This window comes from Amblyraja radiata, chromosome 33 (assembly GCF_010909765.2).
Source record: "Amblyraja radiata isolate CabotCenter1 chromosome 33, sAmbRad1.1.pri, whole genome shotgun sequence".
Taxonomy (NCBI): Eukaryota; Metazoa; Chordata; class Chondrichthyes; order Rajiformes; family Rajidae; genus Amblyraja; species Amblyraja radiata.
Window position 1 is genome coordinate 19680270 of NC_045988.1, and position 18510 is coordinate 19698779.

General features: G+C 42.1%; 1 protein-coding gene across 1 annotated transcript in view; it reads right to left on the bottom strand.

The window, feature by feature from the left end:
- Nucleotides 1–12393, bottom strand: part of esam (endothelial cell adhesion molecule) — a 95063-nt gene extending 82670 nt beyond the window's left edge. Inside the window, exon 1 of the mRNA XM_033049634.1 lies at nt 12089–12393. Coding sequence (XP_032905525.1) covers nt 12089–12143 — 55 coding nt within the window. The 5' untranslated portion in view covers nt 12144–12393. The remainder of the gene's footprint in view (nt 1–12088) is intronic.
- Nucleotides 12394–18510: the final 6117 nt, after the last annotated feature.

Consider the following 18510-nt stretch of genomic DNA (forward strand, 5'->3'; position numbering starts at 1 on the left):
GGATAAAATTAAAAAAAGATAAAAGTGACATTGGTAGGTAAAAGACAATAATAAATAAAATAATCAACATATATGATGTGATTCTTTGGACATGGCTGCATCTGACTATTCCTGTGATTAGTATTAAAATACCAGGTGGCCCACAGGGAAAGTGTCAGATAGGATAATGTATATAACATATGTAAATACATGTTTTTCCACTGTTGAGTGATTCATATTCCTAGCTTTATACCACCACTAAAACCAGTTCATTTATTTCACTGACAGTTCCATCACTGAATGTTTGCTAATGTAACAATAATTCAAAAGTGGATTATGTGAAAGACTTTTGTGATGATTAGCAGGCTGAGAAGTGCTGTGGGGAGCATACATGAAGAATGTGTGTCTAGAGTTAGATTGCTGGGGTTCAAGGCTGTATATAGTGCAATCCTGATAGAGCTCACAGTTTGGGCAGAGTGCTTACCATATAACAGAGTTGAATGCCTATTGTTTACATTTCCTTATTATGCATTCTCAGGGCCACTTCCCCTTTTAAATCATACTATAGATTATTTTTGGGCTGGGAATTTTCTGAATTTGAACTTCCCTTGCCAGCCCTCCACGCCCTCCTATTAGTCAAGTAGAAGTCAAAAGGTGACACTATCAAAGCAAATAGTTCACCTTTCTAACATTGCAAGGAGAACGAGTGTTAGAGCCTTCAGATTCAAATGAGTCATCAACATCACATTAACTTGATGAGAATCTCATCACTAGAGCCAGGATGTTTAGGTGCTAAAAATCTCTGAAATAGGCAGGCAAAAAGGCATATTAAAATTACAAAAAAGGCACGAAAAAGGCATTTATTCACAAAAAAGGCATAAAAAGGCATGTATTTCCACCACCAAAATATGGTTAAAAATGATAGTATAAAGATATACTATATTAAATGACCAAAGTTGCCTGGTTGCACATAACTAACCAGCATGTTTTCAAATGATCTGGTGCTAAACTATGCCGTCTGTCAGGCAGAATATGCTACAGTTGTGAAAAACGTCTTTTTACCCCAGCTGAGGTCACTGGTGCACACCTGAAACAAGCCACAAACTCTAAATTCATGTCGATATCTTGTGCATTACAACTACCTTTGAGAACTTTATCTATGTTTTGTATTTCTTCAAGATCTTTGTTAGCTAAAATCACCCTCTCAAATTTTCCTTGTATGTCTTCACCTACATCGCCAGGAACTTTAAGTACAAAGTACAGCAAGTGAAGATGTAAACAACTGAGCAATAGTTCAGCTCTTTGACTTCTCCAATACTTCCGATGTCAAGAAATACTCCTTTGATGGTTGACCTGCCTCCAGTGTACCAATGACCACATTGGCAACAAATCTCCCCACATCATCAGTTATCTCGTCTATTGAGATCCATATTTTGTTGCATGCAACTTCATCTCTAATTTTCTGCACGACAATTTGAAGTTGCTGTCAACATAATTTTTCCGTAATGATGACTCGCTTGGTATATGTTTCTCTGTGTATTTCCCTATAAAACCTCTGAGAGATTTGTTTTCTAATTTCCACAGTGGAATTCCAGCATCAATGAATGCTTTGCACAGATCACTCGAAAACTCAGATTTGCGATTCGAGCCAGCAGTAAATGTAGTGAGGAGACAAGGTTGCATATTTCCTACCTTCAGTTTCTCTGCCGCCAACTTGTGTTTAGCTGTCTGTACATGAATGGAGATGAAATATCTTTACTCATGATTCACTACTTTCTCACATGCATTGCAAAACAGCACACAGTTGGCTGTAGAGAATATATCACTCCGGTATACTCTCACCAAATCGTTCAGTTTTTTACAAGGCATCGACTTGATTTTAGGCATTTTGACGCTTGCAGGGGTAGATCCTACAGGCGTGGGGATGCAGACCTCTACAGGCAGGCCAAGTACAAGCTAAGAAGAGGAGCTGCCAAGGAAAGGTACTCTGAGAAGTTGAGGTGCAAGTTCTATCAGAGCGTTTACAACATAGCTTTTATTTACCTTTCCCCCTTTATATTTTTTCTTCCATTGATAGACTTACTGCAATGAACTACATGGGCCACAGGATGCAGCACAGTAGTACAGCAGCAGAGTTACTGCCTTGTAGCGCCAGAGGTCTGGGTTCAATCTTGTCTACAGGTGCTGTCCTTTGTCTGTTCTCCCTATGATCACGCGGGTTTCCCCCGGGTGCTCCGGTTTCCTTCCACATTAAAAAAACCGTGTCAGTAGGTTAATTGGCTTCTGTAAGTTGGCCCTGGTGTGCAGGACAGAACTAGTGTTTGGATGATTGCTGGTAGGCACGGACCCAATGGGCTGAGGGGCCTGTTTCCACACCGTATCACTAAAATAAAAAATCAAACATTGCAGGCTCTCTTGCCCCATTTGCAGCTTTCCTTCCTACATAACAGTAGGCAAACAGTGCAGGGACACAAATTGACCTTCTGAGCCTGTTATAGCTATTTCCCCAACATCCACATCCTTGAACAATACAATAGGACATCAGGGGATGGGCAATCTGGAGCAGGAACTCTGATGGTTTTGCTCTCTTCATATACAGCTGATTGGACCTCATCCAGATGTCTTTGGAAGCTAACCAATCTCAAGGTACTGGCCAGCATCGTTTGTCACAGTTACCTAGCTTTCTTTTTTTCCCAGACACCTATGTATTTGGAAGATGATGTAAAAAAAATATTATACATCATGCTCATATTATTTACATGGCAAATAGATACACCTTTCTACATGGAGTCCAACACTGTACATTATGGGAAAATGATATGTATCTTATGAATCTCCACCACATGTTCCATTCCCATTGAAAATGATGCAAAGAGTTATAGATGGAGAGAGTCATCGATGGAGACAAGTCTTACGGCCATCAAACCCACAACATCAATCATGCATTATATTCCATTCTCCTCACATTCTCATTAACTCCCCACAGAATCTACCACTCATCAGCACATTCGAGGCAATTTACAGAGGCCAATTAACCTACAAACTCGCACATCTTTGGAATTGTCTATGGCAATTTCCTCCGTCTTTGGGAGGAAACCGGTGCACCCGAGCAAACACATGCGGTCACAGGAGGAAATTACAGGCTCAACGTTTGGTTACATGGGGCAGGACGTCTAGAAATACGAGTTAAGCATTAAATTAAGGTATGTAGATACAATTTGTGAGCTTTGTCCAAAATTTATTAGAGACATAAGAGATTGTAGATGATGAATCGTGAAGAAAAAAAAATATGGAGGAACGAATAAAGGGTGGCGCAACGGTAGAGTTGCTGCCTTGCAGCACCTTCAGTGCCAGAGACCCGGGTTCAATCCCGACTACGGGTGCTGTCTGTACGCAGTTTGTACGTTCTCCCCGTGACCACGTGGGTTTTCTCCAAGATCTTCTGTTTCCTCCCACATTCCAAAGATGTACAGGTTTGTAGGTTAATTGGCTTTGTATAAATGCAAATTGTCCCTAGTGTGTGTCGGATAGTATTAATATGCGGGGACACTGGTTGGCGCAGACTCGGTAGGCTGGAGAACGTGTTTCCATGCTGTATCTCTAAACTAAACCAAATACTAAACGAAAAAGGGTCACAACCGGAAATGTCACCTGTCCATTTCCCTCCACAGATGCTGCCTGACCCATTGAGATCCTCCAGCACTGTGGGGCTTTTTTTTAAAACTTTCTATTAATCTCCTATTATTAGTTGGCTTGAAATAGTTGATTAATTTTGAAAAAGTTTGGGATTGTTTTAGTCATGCCTATTCTTAACCTCCTTGGGTTCTGGAGAATTTCTCCTCCGGCTGTTGGTTTGACCTAACTAGTTCCCTCAGAAGAATAAAGGGCATATCATGACTGGCTTACATTTCATGTATTACTGACTGGGCTGAGTAATTTCACACATTTGAGGATGTATTAGTCAAAATTATTTGCTGGGGGGGTTTCATCTAAGAAGAGGCAGTAATGGAAGCAGCCAATTTAAAAAAAATGTAAAACCAATTTGTTGCCCAATGGATTGCCTGGCTAACGGGTTTAAGTTGGCTTCAGAGATACAGCATGGAAGCAGGCCCTTCGGCCCATTGAGTTCATGCCAACCATCAATTGCCCATTCATACTGGCTCTATGTTATCCCACTTTGTCATCCCCTTCCTGCACATTAAGAACAATTTGTAGAGGCAAACCCACAAGGCTTGAAGATGTGGGAAGAAATTGGAGCACCCCGGAGGAAACCCACACGGTCACAGGAAGAACGTTCAACCTCCACAAAGACAGCACCCCAGGTCAGGATCGAACCCTGGTTTCTGCCGTTGTGAGACAGTAGCTCTACCAGCTGCACCACTGTGGTTCTGGGGAGGATGGGGAATCTTAATGTAGAATTTTCAAGAGGTTTCATATTTAGATGATGATTCGGATTGAAGTATGTTTGGCCTTACCCTTCAAGCATGGCTTAGATTTGGGTTGGGAGATGTAGAGCCAAGTCATGGGCTGAATGGCCTGATTTTGGGCGCTACTGTTCTAAGTCACTGTACATGTATCCAAAAATTCAGATTATTAAACCTGGGGCGCATACTTGAAGGTGATTGATGGCAGCTAAGAAATGACGATGAAATTGGATATGGACATAAAGTCAAGGGGAAATAATTGAAGGCGATTTGGTTTGGGTGTGGGGGGGGGGGGGGGGGGGGGGGGTAGAGGGGAGGAGATTTTCCACACTGACGGTGCTGGGTATCTGGAACAAGCTTCTGGAGGAGGTGCTGGAGGTAGCTACAATCAAAGTATTCAAAGGATTTCAGACAGGTGCATGGATAGGAAAGAAAGAAACATAATCAGCCCAATACAGGAACGTGGGACCATCTTGGTCAGCATGTAAGAGTCGAGCCATAGGGTCTATTCCTGGGCTGTACGAAGTCTGTGACTCCATGACATGTTGTTAGCCTCAGTAATGGTGACTCTGGATTGTTATAAAATCTCTGTAAGTTCACATGTTCTTGCCATAGGAAACTTGCAATCTTTCGCTGAATTCCCTCGATGTGATTTCAGAGCCACTAGTGCGGTTGATTCCTAATTACTCTCCAAAGGCCCTGGGATTCAATTGAAAATGAACAATAAAAGCTTTGTGGCCACACCCATGTCCCGTGAATGAATAATTCAATAATGGAGCTTGAATTGCTGTTCAGGGCATAGATTAGATTAATAACCATGCTCATCACATTGTCCACGTTGCACTTTAGTCATGATAGCTACTCTATCTTGTATAATGACTTTGCTTAATGTAACAGGAGTAGACACTTTCTCCACTACTAAAGGCATTTCATTTCTCATTTCAGATCTGTATTAGACTCCTGCATTATCTTTTCCTTTTGTGCTGCGTAACGGATATTGTGACTTGTCCGAGCACTGATCTGGAAGCATTCCCAGAGTTGGTTAAGAATTGCTTCAGCAGGTTTATGATTCCTCAGGAAGGGGTCAAGTCAGACTATGCTCCACATAAAGTCGGTTGGAGAGGGGGAGGATGGAATAGTTACGTGCTACAATTAGTTTAGTTTCTGCCTCACAGCTCCAGTGACTCAATGTTGAATAGGAATATTCTCCCTGTGATATTGTGCATTTCACTCAGGTGCTCCAGTGTCCACCTACATCCCAAACATGTGCAAGTTGGCAGGTGAATTGGCTACTGTAAAAATGCTCCTAGTATGTGGAATCTGGGATGCGGCGGGAAGGGAGATGGGAAGGGAGGAAGGTAACTCCACTCCTTCCCACCCCCACCCCCACTGGCCGTGCTTCCCAGGCCCCCACTATTCTCTGTATAAAAAACAATTCAAATTACTTCATAATTATGTTGTTGGTACAAAATTAAACTTTGCTATTTTGTTTCTGTATAATGCAAAGTATTGGTGAAATTAAAAATACATAATGATTGAGCTATCAGAAAAATATTCAAAATCTCACATAGCACTGTTTAGAATCAAATTTATTGCAACTGTTTTGTCTATAGAGTGAAATGACATAAATGTGGTACAATGTTCCCTGGGTTTCTGTGATGTAAACACTGGCCCGTGGAGGGTTAATGGAGGGGGCGGTCTCTCCTTCTAATGTCACTTTATATACAGTAATGTTATTTTTGTTTCCTTTCTCTTCAGTGAGATGCCGCCCCACTGCCCCAGGGTCGTGAGAAAAACAGTGGGCAAGTTTCCCAACAGTAACACAGATCACGTCAGCACTAAAAGCAAACATACCAGTGTCAAACATACCATACCAGTAAGTTTCCATAATCCGTCACAAGTAAGTCGTGGAGACACACACACAAACATAGTTGTCCCCAACTTCAGCCATCCCCAGACACATAGCCTCAGGAATATTTCTGCAAGCACTCACATTGTGGAAAAATAAAATAAAATACCAGCTTATAATCACATCTTTAGCAGGTTTTCGAAATACGGCTCGGAAACAGGCCCTTCAGCCCATCGAGTCCACGCTGACCAGCAATCATCCTGATCATTAGCACTGTCCTTTACACTAGGGACAATTTACAATTTTACTGAAGCCAAATTAACCTACACACCTGTACCTCTTTGGAGTGTGGGAGGAAACCGGAGCACCCGGAGATAACCCTCACGGTCACAAACTCCATACAGACAAGCACCCGTAGTGAGGATTGAACCACTGTCAGCCCAGTGAAATAATAGTCATCTAGAAGATGCACAATTAGAAATAAAAAGATCTTGTGAAGACAAAGGACATGGCCGAGATACTAAATGACCACTTTCCATCTATCTTCATCAGAAGTTAATACTGATGAAGCATTAGGGAAAGGGAAAGGCAGTGCCATTATCCGGCAGAATGTAAATAGACACCATGTGCTGGAGCCAAAGTGTTGTATAATGCAGAAACAGACTATTCGGCCTGCTATGTTGTGCTATCCTTTTACCTAGGTATACCAAACACGGAAAGTAGAGAAGCACTCAGCCCAAATGGGAAGCATCCCCGTTTACTGAGAGAAGTATCTGTTCATCTTTTGGAAGCTCCAACCATGATTTTTCAATTTTAGATATAGGAGGAAAGAGGATAGAATTCACCCCTCATTCAAGAAAAGAGCAAGGGATGAACCCAGCCTGCACAGGACACTCGGCCTAACCTGTGGTGCGACCGGCAGAGTATCGTATTTACAGAATAATTGCAGCTGGAAACTGAGATATAACAAGTTAAAGTCAGCACAAACGTTTTAAAGAGATATGTCGAAGCAAGAATAGACGCATAAAACTGGAGTCACTCAGCGGGTCAGACAGCATAATTGGAGGACATGGATGGAGATGAAAATGAAGTATTGCGAGTATTTCCATATTCTATACGAGTCCGAAGAAGGGTCTCAACCCGATACGTCACCCATTCCTTCTCTCCAGAGATGCTGCCTGTCCCACTGAGTTACTCCAGCATTTAGTGTCTATATTCAATGTAAACCAGCATCTGCAGTTCCTTCCTACACTTTTCATATTTCACAATTGGTATTGAGGGTGTGCCCTGAGTTTTGGGATATGAATTGGAACTAGGGACTGCTCTTTTCCAACGGCGTGGATCCAGACGTACTCCAGGTTACTGGTGCATGTTTTACATAAAGTGTATCCCACTCATTTTCACATCCAAAGCAGAATAGGTGCCAGAATGTCTGGTCTAAATCAAGATGGTGGGTGATAACTTTAATCTCTGAGCTACAGAAATATTCCGGCAAAGATAATTTCCTGATTGTGGAAACAAAGGAACACAATGGAAGCTTGAACTGCTGTGAGGAAATGTGCTGGACAATGAGCTCAGCGGGGAAGCACCGAGCAAGCACAAAGCTTGGACGTGGAAAGGGATGTAGCAAGAGTTCTTCTTCCGGACACTACCTTGTGGGTTTGAACTGTGTGTTGGACTTCCCTGACCCTGCTGGTGCTTCTGGTTCTGGAAGAGGTGCTGTGTAAAATAGCCCAGCCATTAGTTGTGGGTAAAGGGGCTAGGATGATGAGACATTTTGGGTGGGTGGGGGGGGGGGGGGGGGGGGAGGAGATTAATTGAATCAACCGCTCATCAGCAACTATTGCCATCAGTGGCGGACTGGGTCTAAAAATATTGGTTGCCAGGAGACAAAGGGGGCCCACTTCATCAGGGGCCCACTTCATCAGGAGCCCACTTGCCTTCGGGCAAGCTGACACCCTGGCCAGTCCGCCACTGATTGCCATCTAATATAGACCTCACGACTCCTATGTTATGTAAAGTACATATTAAAAATCTTTAAATAAGAACCAAATTGTTGGAAAAAGTTCCAAAGATCCTAAATTACTACACCCTTGGTGAATGATAATAGTGCATGACTTCCATTTTATTCACTTGATTTCCTAACTAAGTGTTCCTTAGTTGTTTAGCACTAAACTGGGAAATATTAATCATTGTAAAGGATTCCATTTAGCTAGTCTCACTTCTGTTCAATGACGCTGGCGTTTAGTTATTTTACTCGAATAATTTGAGGTCAATAAATTAAAATAACATGCTCATTTGTAACATTTTCTGTGTTTTCTGTAATACATATGTCCATTTTTAAAATGAAACTGAATAAATACATATTTTGATCTTAAAGTGCCAGAATTAGTATAATTTTCTCAAAGCGAGAGGTTTCTGTTGCCTTGTGCTATCAATTGCCCATCGTTCCACCTTGAGAATAGAAAGAAACCGCAGATGCTGGTTTATATGGAAGATAGAAACAAAGTGCTGGAGTAACTCAGGTCAGGCAACATCTCTGGAGAAAAAGGATGGGTGACCTTTCAGGTCGGAACCCTTCTTCAGACCCTGGAGTCTGATATAGACCCTGGAGTCTGATATAGACCCTGGAGTCTGAAGAAGGTCACGACCCGAAACGTCACCCATCCTTTTTCTCTAGAGATGCTGCCTGACGCGCAGAGTTACTCCAGCACTTTGTGAGTATATTCCACCTTGTGACACCCAGGAGCTTGTGTGATCAGAGATTCTAAATCCTGATAGTGGTGAAGAACCATCCTAAAACATTAGTTTATAATCAGTCACATCAGCGCATTCATCCAAAATTAAATCTCAAGCTCTCCGGAATATCTTCCCCCAAAATATAGCCAATAGCTTCATTCACTTCCTTTGCCCCAACACTGCCTTCAGCCATTCAATGTATGTCTTTCAGTTATCGAGATACAGTGTGAAAAATAGGCTTTTCATCCTTCCAAGCCCACTCCGACCAGCAACCCCCCCCCCCTCCCATAAACCAGTTCGATCTGACACACTAGGGACAATTTACAGAAGTCTGCTCGTCTTTGGAGTGGGAGGAAACTGGAGCACCCAAAAATAAACCACGCGATCACAGGGAGTACGAACAAACTCGATACTGACAGCACTCATCGTCAGGGTTGAACCCGGGTCTCTGGAGCAGTAAGGCAGCAAATCTACCGCTGTGCCACCGTGCCGCCCTCATTCCTACCCAACGCTTAAAACCAATGGTTTGAGGACTTGATAACCCATCTTAATATTTCCACCTCTGGCTTGGTGTCGAGCTCTGAAGTATCTTAAAATGTGTTGCCACTATAAAACCAGTGATAAATGCAAGCTGGTGATGCAAGGAAAATTAAACACTCAGCCAGTCAGGCAGCATCTGCGGAAAGAGGACCAGAAGCAATGTTTAAAATTGAAGTACCTTTGGCAGATATGGTCCAAAATGATAACCATACTTATTTCCACAGATGCTGCCTGACCAGCTGGGAGATTCCAGTGTTTTCCACTTTTATTCCAGATGCTCAGCATTTATTGTGTTGCAATTTTGTTACTAAAATAAATTACTTTAAGAAATATAGCCAGTCATTATTTTTTTAAATGAAGATGCTGGAAGTCAGAAATAAAAAGAGAAAATATTGGAAAACATTAGTAGAATAAAAATAGCATATTTTTAAAATAATGCTATTAGTAGAATAATAGTAGAATACAATTAAAAATAACTGGGGTCCCAGCGCTGAGCCTTGCAGCACCCCACTAGTCACTGCCTGCCATTCTGAAAAGGACCCATTAATTCCTACTCTTTGCTTCCTGTCTGCCAACCAGTCTATCCATGTCAATACCCTACCCCAATACAATGTGCTCTAATTTTGCACATTAATCTCATGCGGGACCTTGTCAAAGGCTTTATGAAAGCTCAGATGCACCACACCCACTGGCTCTCCTTTATCCATTCTACTTATTACATCCTCAAAAAAATCCAGAAGATTAGTCAAGCATGATTTCCCCTTCATAAATCCATGCTGACTTTGACAGATCCTGTCACTGCTTTCTAAATGGGCTGCTATTTCATCTTTAACAATCGACTCCAGCATCTTCCCCTCAACTGATGCAAGGCTAACTCGTCTGTGATTCCCTGTTTTCTCTCTCACTCCTTTCTTAAAAAGTGAGGTTACATTGGCTACCCTCCAGTCCACTGGAACTGATCCTGAGATGAGAGAACATTGGAAAATGATCACCAATGGATCCACGATTTCTAGGGCCACCTCCTTGAGTACTCTGTGATGCAGACCATCAGGCCCTGGGGATTTATCTGCCTTTAGTACCAACAGTTCACCTAACACCATTTCCTGACTACGGATTCCCTTCAGTTCCTCCCTCCCACTAGATCCTTGGTCCCCTAGTATTTCTGGGAGATTGTCCAGGTTCAGGAATAGCTACTTCCCCATAGCCATCAGGCTATTAAATTCAACTCAAACAAAACTCTGAACATTAATAGACCATTATCTGTTTATTTGCACTTTATCTGTTTATTTATTCATGTGTGTATATATTTATATAATGGTATATGGACACACTGATCTGTTCTGTATTCATGCCTACCATATTCTGTTGTGCTGAAGCAAAGCAAGAATTTCATTGTCCTATCTGGGACACGTGACAATAAACTCTCTTGAATCTTGACCCTAGTCTCTGAATTAACCTTGTCACTCTCCATCGGTTCTTTTACATATTGGTTTTAAAAAACCCATCCCGTATACATTCCAGGAAATCCTCCTCCTCAGCGCTACTATCAGTTTGGCCCAATCTATATGTCGATTCAAGTCACCCGTGATAACTGGGAACATAACTCTCTCCCTCCCCACCCCACCCCACAGTCAGTCTGAAGAAGGGTCCCAACTCCAAAAAGTCACATATCCGTGTTCTCCAGAGATGCTGCCTGACCCACTGAGTTTCTCCAGCACTGTGTGTCTTTCATTGGGAACATAAAGGCTAGTTTAATTCCTTTGCATAAGTGGAGAAACCAAGACATTGTTCCATAACAAAACCAAGCTCACAAAATCCTGGCTTTTAACAGATGTTAAAAACCCCTCAAATCATTTGTACTTCATAAACTTCCGACCCCAAAGTTGAAATCAGTCTGAAGAAGGGTCCCTTCCACACATGCTGCCTGACCAGCTGAGTTCCACCAAAATCCATATCGCCCGTTTGCTGAACTAGGAGTTGGGTGGAACGAGAGAGCGATCGCCGTTCATTAAAGTCAGCATCGGGGTTTATTCAATCGCTCCTTCAAAGACACATTTTTTTGCGAGTGTCACCAGAAAAATGAAACAATTTCGAATCGGATAGTTATTTTTTGACGTGCAGATTTTTTTATTTCAGCAAAAGTAAAACGCGTCAAAGGGGAGTTGGTTTAAGATCACGGTTCCCGCAGTACTTACAGAGCGAGTCGACAAGAGCTGTCTAATATCTAATCCACCTGTAGCATTCTTCCACTTAAAGCTTGCCTTAAACCAATTCACACCCAAACCCCGGGAGCTAAAGTGAAGTTTATTTGGAAAACAAATGGCCAGGGAAATCCCTGGTGTGTTTGGCTAAAGAAAATTGCAGAGAGCTACTTTGAAAGGACTTAAAATACACTATTAAATATAATGACGCGGTTTGTGTTTTCTCGAGCTGTAAACTATTGCAAAAGTGAAGAGGTAAAGATACTTTTTTAATCTAGAATTTGGCACAAATAAACCATTCTATGAATAAAGTAAATTCCGTTCCGCTGGTAATGAAATTAAAACTAAATACTTACCGTCGTTTACAGCTGCAGCCACCAGGAACCAGAGTGTTAATTTCATTGCATCCATGGGGATTCTTCCGATTTAATATCCTAATGGCTCAGGGGAAAGCAACACGCAGCTCCGTATTAGTTTCCCGCAAGGTAATCGCTTGGAGAGAAAAAATCTTGCAAAGAGCCCAGCTTGTAGGACCTCGAGAAACTGCGCTGATGCGATTAAACCACACTGGCCACTGAAGGCTGCGAGCAAGAATCAACTCTGCCTCGGATGGCCCGGAGCAATGGCAACGCTCTCTGATCCCCGGCAGCAGACGGTCAATCAAATCCCTACCTGCTGGACTATGCGCCGCCCAATTGCAGAAACACTTGACAATCGCCACACGGGGCAACGCATTGGTCGTGCAATGGGTTCAGTCTTGTTCCTCCTTGTGCACCTGCAACACGTCATCTACAAATTCAAAATAACTGGAGGGAATTTGCCCCCCTATCCGTTGTTAACTTTACAAAGACTTGTGTTTGTGTGTTACTGTGACCTGTCCTTTAGATAAAGTTCCCCATGCAGCTAAACAATCCCACAAACAGCCGAAACACATAGTGCTAAAGGAACTCAATTGGTCGGGCAGCATCTGAGGAGGGAATGGACAGGCGACTTTTCTGGTGGAGACCTTACTTCAGACCCAAAAGGTTGCCCATTCATTCCCTCCAGAGATGCTGCCTGCCCTGATGAGTTCCTTCAGCAATTTATGTTTTGCTCAAGATTCCAGAATCTGCTGTTCTTTGAGTCGTTCCAATAATCTTGTTTAATTTTTGCCACGTGTATCAAGATACTGTGAAAAATATTTGTTTTGCGTGCTGCCCAGAGACATCATATCGTACATGAGTAGATCAAGCAGTCCAATGGAGAAAATAAATGGGGTGCAAAATAAAGTATTACAATAGCAAAAGTACAGATTTTTAAAAATGTGCATGGATGTCTTTGAGTTGGATTGAAAGATTGGGCAATTCAGCCTTGTTCAATATTCTGATAACTGGGGGGAAAAAACTGTTCTTGCATCTGGTGATGAGCTTTCCTGCTTTGACATCTTTAGTCCAAAGGAAGAGGGGAGAAGAGGGTTTGACTGGTCATTGATTATGTTGGCTGTTTATTGGCAGGCTGAAGTGTAGATGGGTTGTTGGATGGACTGGACTGTGTACGCAACTCTCTGCAATTTCTAGCAGTTGATGCATTAAGGTAGAATGTTTTCTATGGTGCTTTATAGAAATTTGTAAAAGTTACTGGAGACATTCCGAATTTACATAGCCTTCTGGAGAAATAGAGTGTTTGTTCTACTTTCTTGGCCACAGTGTCAGAGTGATTGGACTGGATCAAATTGGCGGTGATACTTGTACCTTCAGTCATGAAGTTGCAGAGAAGTGATCAAGCTTGTTGGGAGACCAAGTCCCAATCATGGTCAGCTTGTTCAGAAGAAATGAAGGTCTTCATTACCCTTGAAATGAATGTCCTTCCCCACTGACCAACACTGCCCACTGACAGTAATTGAGTTAGACATGATCGTCAAACATATTGACCTATTTTTCAGAAGCCACCTCTCATTGAAGGCAGACATTGATGAAGATATTTAACATCACTTTCAGTCCGATAGCACAGCTTTTGGTCATGTGAGGAAAGTGTTTGAAGATCAAGACCTCAAACTGGCCACAACACTCATGGATGACAGTGGGGCATGCCGACAGAGGATCTTTATTTTGTCAAGATTTAATGTAAGACCCATCTTCTCGTAGGTTTCAGCAGTCCCTGCCCTCCTGTGTACTTCGGAGTCGTATACACAGAAGGCCCTTCAAAGCACTGGAGAGATGGCACCAACTGTAAAATCCTCTATACCTCCCAGCAGGACAAACAATCCAATGGCAACATTATTTCCCAGTACAAAATTCCCAGCACTGGGACCCTACTAACACTCAGGTGGGTCCCTACCACAGGTAGTGTCAATCAAGGGTTCTTAATGTTTATGCCTGAAGCTATGCCAAAACAGACATTTCATTCCAAGTGTTTTCACTGTTTTGGGTTATCTAGAGTTCAGAGGAAATGGTTCAAGGTGTTCTGTGGAGCTCCGAGGGATGATACTCTATTGGAAGCACCGACTTTGGATGGAACATGAATCTTTAACCTTTTCTGGCCACTTACATGACCACGGGCACTATTTAATGAACAGTAATGTGGATGGGTGGTGGGTTTACCTGCCTATTGCATATTGTCCAACTAATATCTGAAACTCAAAATGCATTCATCACTGTAATTACTACCTGTGAGAGTTTCCTATGTGCAAGCTCATACTACATATTAAAACAGTCATTATATGCAAATAAATTCCTTGTTTTCATCCATCCTTCCTTTTTAAGAGCAGTAATACTCAAGATATATAATCCATTGATGCTACAACTCAAACAGAGCTCCATGGATGCAAACACCTTAAAAGATGGTAACTGGCTTAAATTACCAGCTGAAACCGTTGCTCGGAAGCCAAACTAAAGTGAAATTAGTTTCTCATCCAATACAAGAAGCAATCTGAATGCAGCTTATATCTGCAGTTTGTATGCATTTGTTTTCCAAAGCCAAGAATCCAGAGTGTTTAGGAAGGAACTGCAGATGATGGTTTTAACCGGACAGACACAAAAAGCTGGAGTCTCAGCAGGTCACACAGTATCTCTGGAAAAAAGGTATAGGTGATGTTTCAGGTCAAGACCTTCTTCTGACCTGAAACGTCGCCCATTCCTTCTCGCCAAAGATGCTGTCTGACCCGTTAAGTTACTCCAGCTTTTTGTGTCAATCAAGGGTTCTTAAATGTCATATACACCAATAATGGAATCCTGTTATGATTCATTGTTTTTTAAAGGTCGCACATTAAAATTATTGTATTGAATTGAATACTTTATTGTCAAATGTGACAAGTCACAGTGAAATTCTTTGCTTTCACAAGGTGTGCAAATAGTTACATATTCCCATTAAATTAACATGGTTTTACGATAAAAATCTAAAGGAGTTTTAAAGTGGCTGTTCTCCATCTGAATTTAAACCACTAACATTAACCTTAATGTGCCAAAACACAAAGTGCTTTTGGAACTCAGCAGGTCAGGAAACATGTGGGGAGGGAATGGGCGGGCGACGTTTCTAGTCTGAACATGGGTCCTGGCCCGAAACTTTGCTTCTCCATTCCCTTCCCAGATGAAACACTAAGGGGCAGAAAACGCTGGTGAGTGTTGTGTACAGGCCACCTAGCAGTAGTAGTGAAGTTGGGGATGGCATCAAACAGGAAATTAGAAATGCATGCAACAAAGGCAAAACAGTTATAATGGGTGACTTCAATCTACATATAGATTGGGTGAATCAAATTGGCAGGGGTGCTGAGGAAGAGGATTTCTTGGAATGTATGCGGGATAGTTATCTAAACCAACATGTAGAGGAACCAACGAGAGAGCAGGCTATTCTAGACTGGGTATTGAGTAATGAGGAAGGGTTAGTTAGCAGTCTTGTTGTGCGTGCCCCCTTGGGCAAGAGTGACCATAATATGGTTGAGTTCTTCATTAGGATGGAGAGTGACAAAGATTCACTGGCAATTAGTTCTAAAAGGGTTGACGGTGGATATGCAATGGAAGGTATTTAAAGACTGCATGGATGAACTACAAAAATTGTTCATCCCAGTTTGGCAAAAGAATAAATCAGGGAAGGTAGTGCATCCGTGGATAACAAGGGAAATCAGGGATGGTATCAAAGCAAAAGATGATGCGTACAAATTAGCCAGAAAAAGCAGCATACCAGAGGACTGGGAGAAATTCAGAGACCAGCAGAGGAGGACAAAGGGCTTAATTAGGAAAGGGAAAATAGATTATGAAAGAAAACTGTCAGGGAACATAAAAACTGACTGCAAAAGTTTTTATAGATATGTGAAGAGAAAGAGATTAGTTAAAACAAATGTAGGTCCCTTGCAGTCAGAAACAGGTGAGTTGATCATGGGGAACAAGGATATGGCGGACCAATTGAATAACTACTTTGGTTCCGTCTTCACTAAGGAAGACATAAATAATCTGCCGGAAATAAAACGGGTCCTTTTCACAATGGCAGGCAGTGACTAGTGGGGTACCGCAAGGCTCAGTGCTGGGACCCCAGCTATTTACAATTTATATTAATGATCTGGATGAGGGAATTGAAGGCAACATCTCCAAGTTTGCGGATGACACTAAGCTGGGGGGCAGTGTTAGCTGTGAGGAGGATGCTAGGAGACTGCAAGGTGACTTGGATAGGCTGGGTGAGTGGGCAAATGTTTGGCAGATGCAGTATAATGTGGATAAATGTGAGGTTATCCACTTTGGTGGCAAAAACAGGAAAGCAGACTATTATCTAAATGGTGGCCGATTAGGAAAAGGGGAGATGCAGCGAGACCTGGGTGTCATGGTGCACCAGTCATTGAAAGTAGGCATGCAGGTGCAGCAGGCAGTGAAGAAAGCGAATGGTATGTTAGCTTTCATAGCAAAAGGATTTGGGTATAGGAGCAGGGAGGTTCTACTGCAGTTGTACAGGGTCTTGGTGAGACCACACCTGGAGTATTGCGTACAGTTTTGGTCTCTAAATCTGAGGAAGAACATTATAGCCATAGAGGGAGTGCAGAGAAGGTTCACCAGACTGATTCCTGGGATGTCAGGACTTTCATATGAAGAAAGACTGGATAGACTTGGCTTATACTCGCTAGAATTTAGGAGATTGAGAGGGGATCTTATAGAAACGTACAAAATTCTTATGGGGTTGGACAGGCTAGATGCAGGAAGATTGTTCCCGATGTTGGGGAAGTCCAGGACAAGGGGTCACAGCTTAAGGATAAGGGGGAAATCCTTTAGGACCGAGATGAGAAGAAACCTTTTCACACAGAGTGGTGAATCTCTGGAACTCTCTGCCACAGAGGGTAGTTGAGGCCAGTTCATTGGCTATATTTAAGAGGGAGTTAGATGTGGCCCTTGTGGCTAAAGGGATCAGGGGGTATGGAGAGAAGGCAGGTACGGGATACTGAGTTGGATAATCAGCCATGATCATATTGAATGGCGGTGCAGGCTCGAAGGGCCGAATGGCCTACTCCTGCACCTATTTTCTATGTATCTATGTATCTATGCTGCCTGACCCGCCGAGTTCCTCCAGCATGTTGTGTTTTGCTCAAGATTCCAGCATCTGCAGTTTCTAGTGTCTCCTTAAAATGGCATATTGAATTTTTTAATAAATGTCCTTGATCTGATTATTTTTTAACTTTCAAAAACATTTCCTTTTGGTCTCTGCCGTAAAATTCAATAAGAAGAGGTTTCACGTGAAAAAATGGTTTATTGGGTATTAACTTGCCTTATGGAATAAGAAAATGTTTGAAACTGTATGATGTACATGGTTTAAGGACATCCAAAATGCTTTCCCGGCATTAAATAACATTACTGTTGTACTGTAAGAAAATTCCTAAATCCAGATTAGGTTATACTGGCATGTCAGTAGACAGATCTTTTTCAGTGTGTGGATTTAGGATTTGTCAAGTATGCAGAAACTTAATTTGTGACTTCAGCTTAAAAATATCTTTCAAATTGATAGATTTACGGCAATTCAGTAAGAAACACAATCATAGATGTTTAGCATAAATGAAATAATTTAGCAAATAAAAAGCATATTTTGGAAGTACTGAAGTTACAAAGAAATCTGCTTTTGCTCCATTGAAACTCTGTTAAATCAGGCCACTTGCTTCCGTGTATTACATCCTTACAACAGAGGGTGGCAATTTTAGCCCAATCAAGCTGGTCCACAGCTGATTTTTCCCAATCATCTATTTAATTCATTCTCATCCTCCCATCTGTCTTCGATAATTTTATAAATTCTATTTACGCTAAATGATTCCAAGCCCCAGAAAGATGGCAGAGGACTAGGTCTGAAGGCAAAGCAACTTCAAGGCCAAGGAGAGGCCTCAGGGAGGTAATTATGGAAGAGATTGATGATTTCCACCTAAATGTTTGTTGATGGATTGATCACCTATTTTCAACTTGTACACCATTGATGTGGCAGTGGTGGAAAGATTAGACCACCCATAACTCTGAAGGGAATCGACTGAAGCCAGAGAGGAAACGAGAATGGCTGTAAATGAAGCAGACCCAGGAAGGGATGAAGTGGGTGTTGTGGCAATGTTATGGAAGGAACAGGCTTAAACTGAAGGTACACACAAAAATCTGGAGTAACTCAGCAGGTCATACAACATCTCATGAGAATAGAAATAGGTGATGTTTCGGGTTGGGACCATGAGGGGTCTCGACCCGAAATGTCACCTATTCCTTTTCTCTAGAGATGCTGTCTGACCCGCTGAGTTACTCCAACTTTTTGTATCTATCCTTTGGCAATGAGGAGCTCATGCGTGAGACAGAAC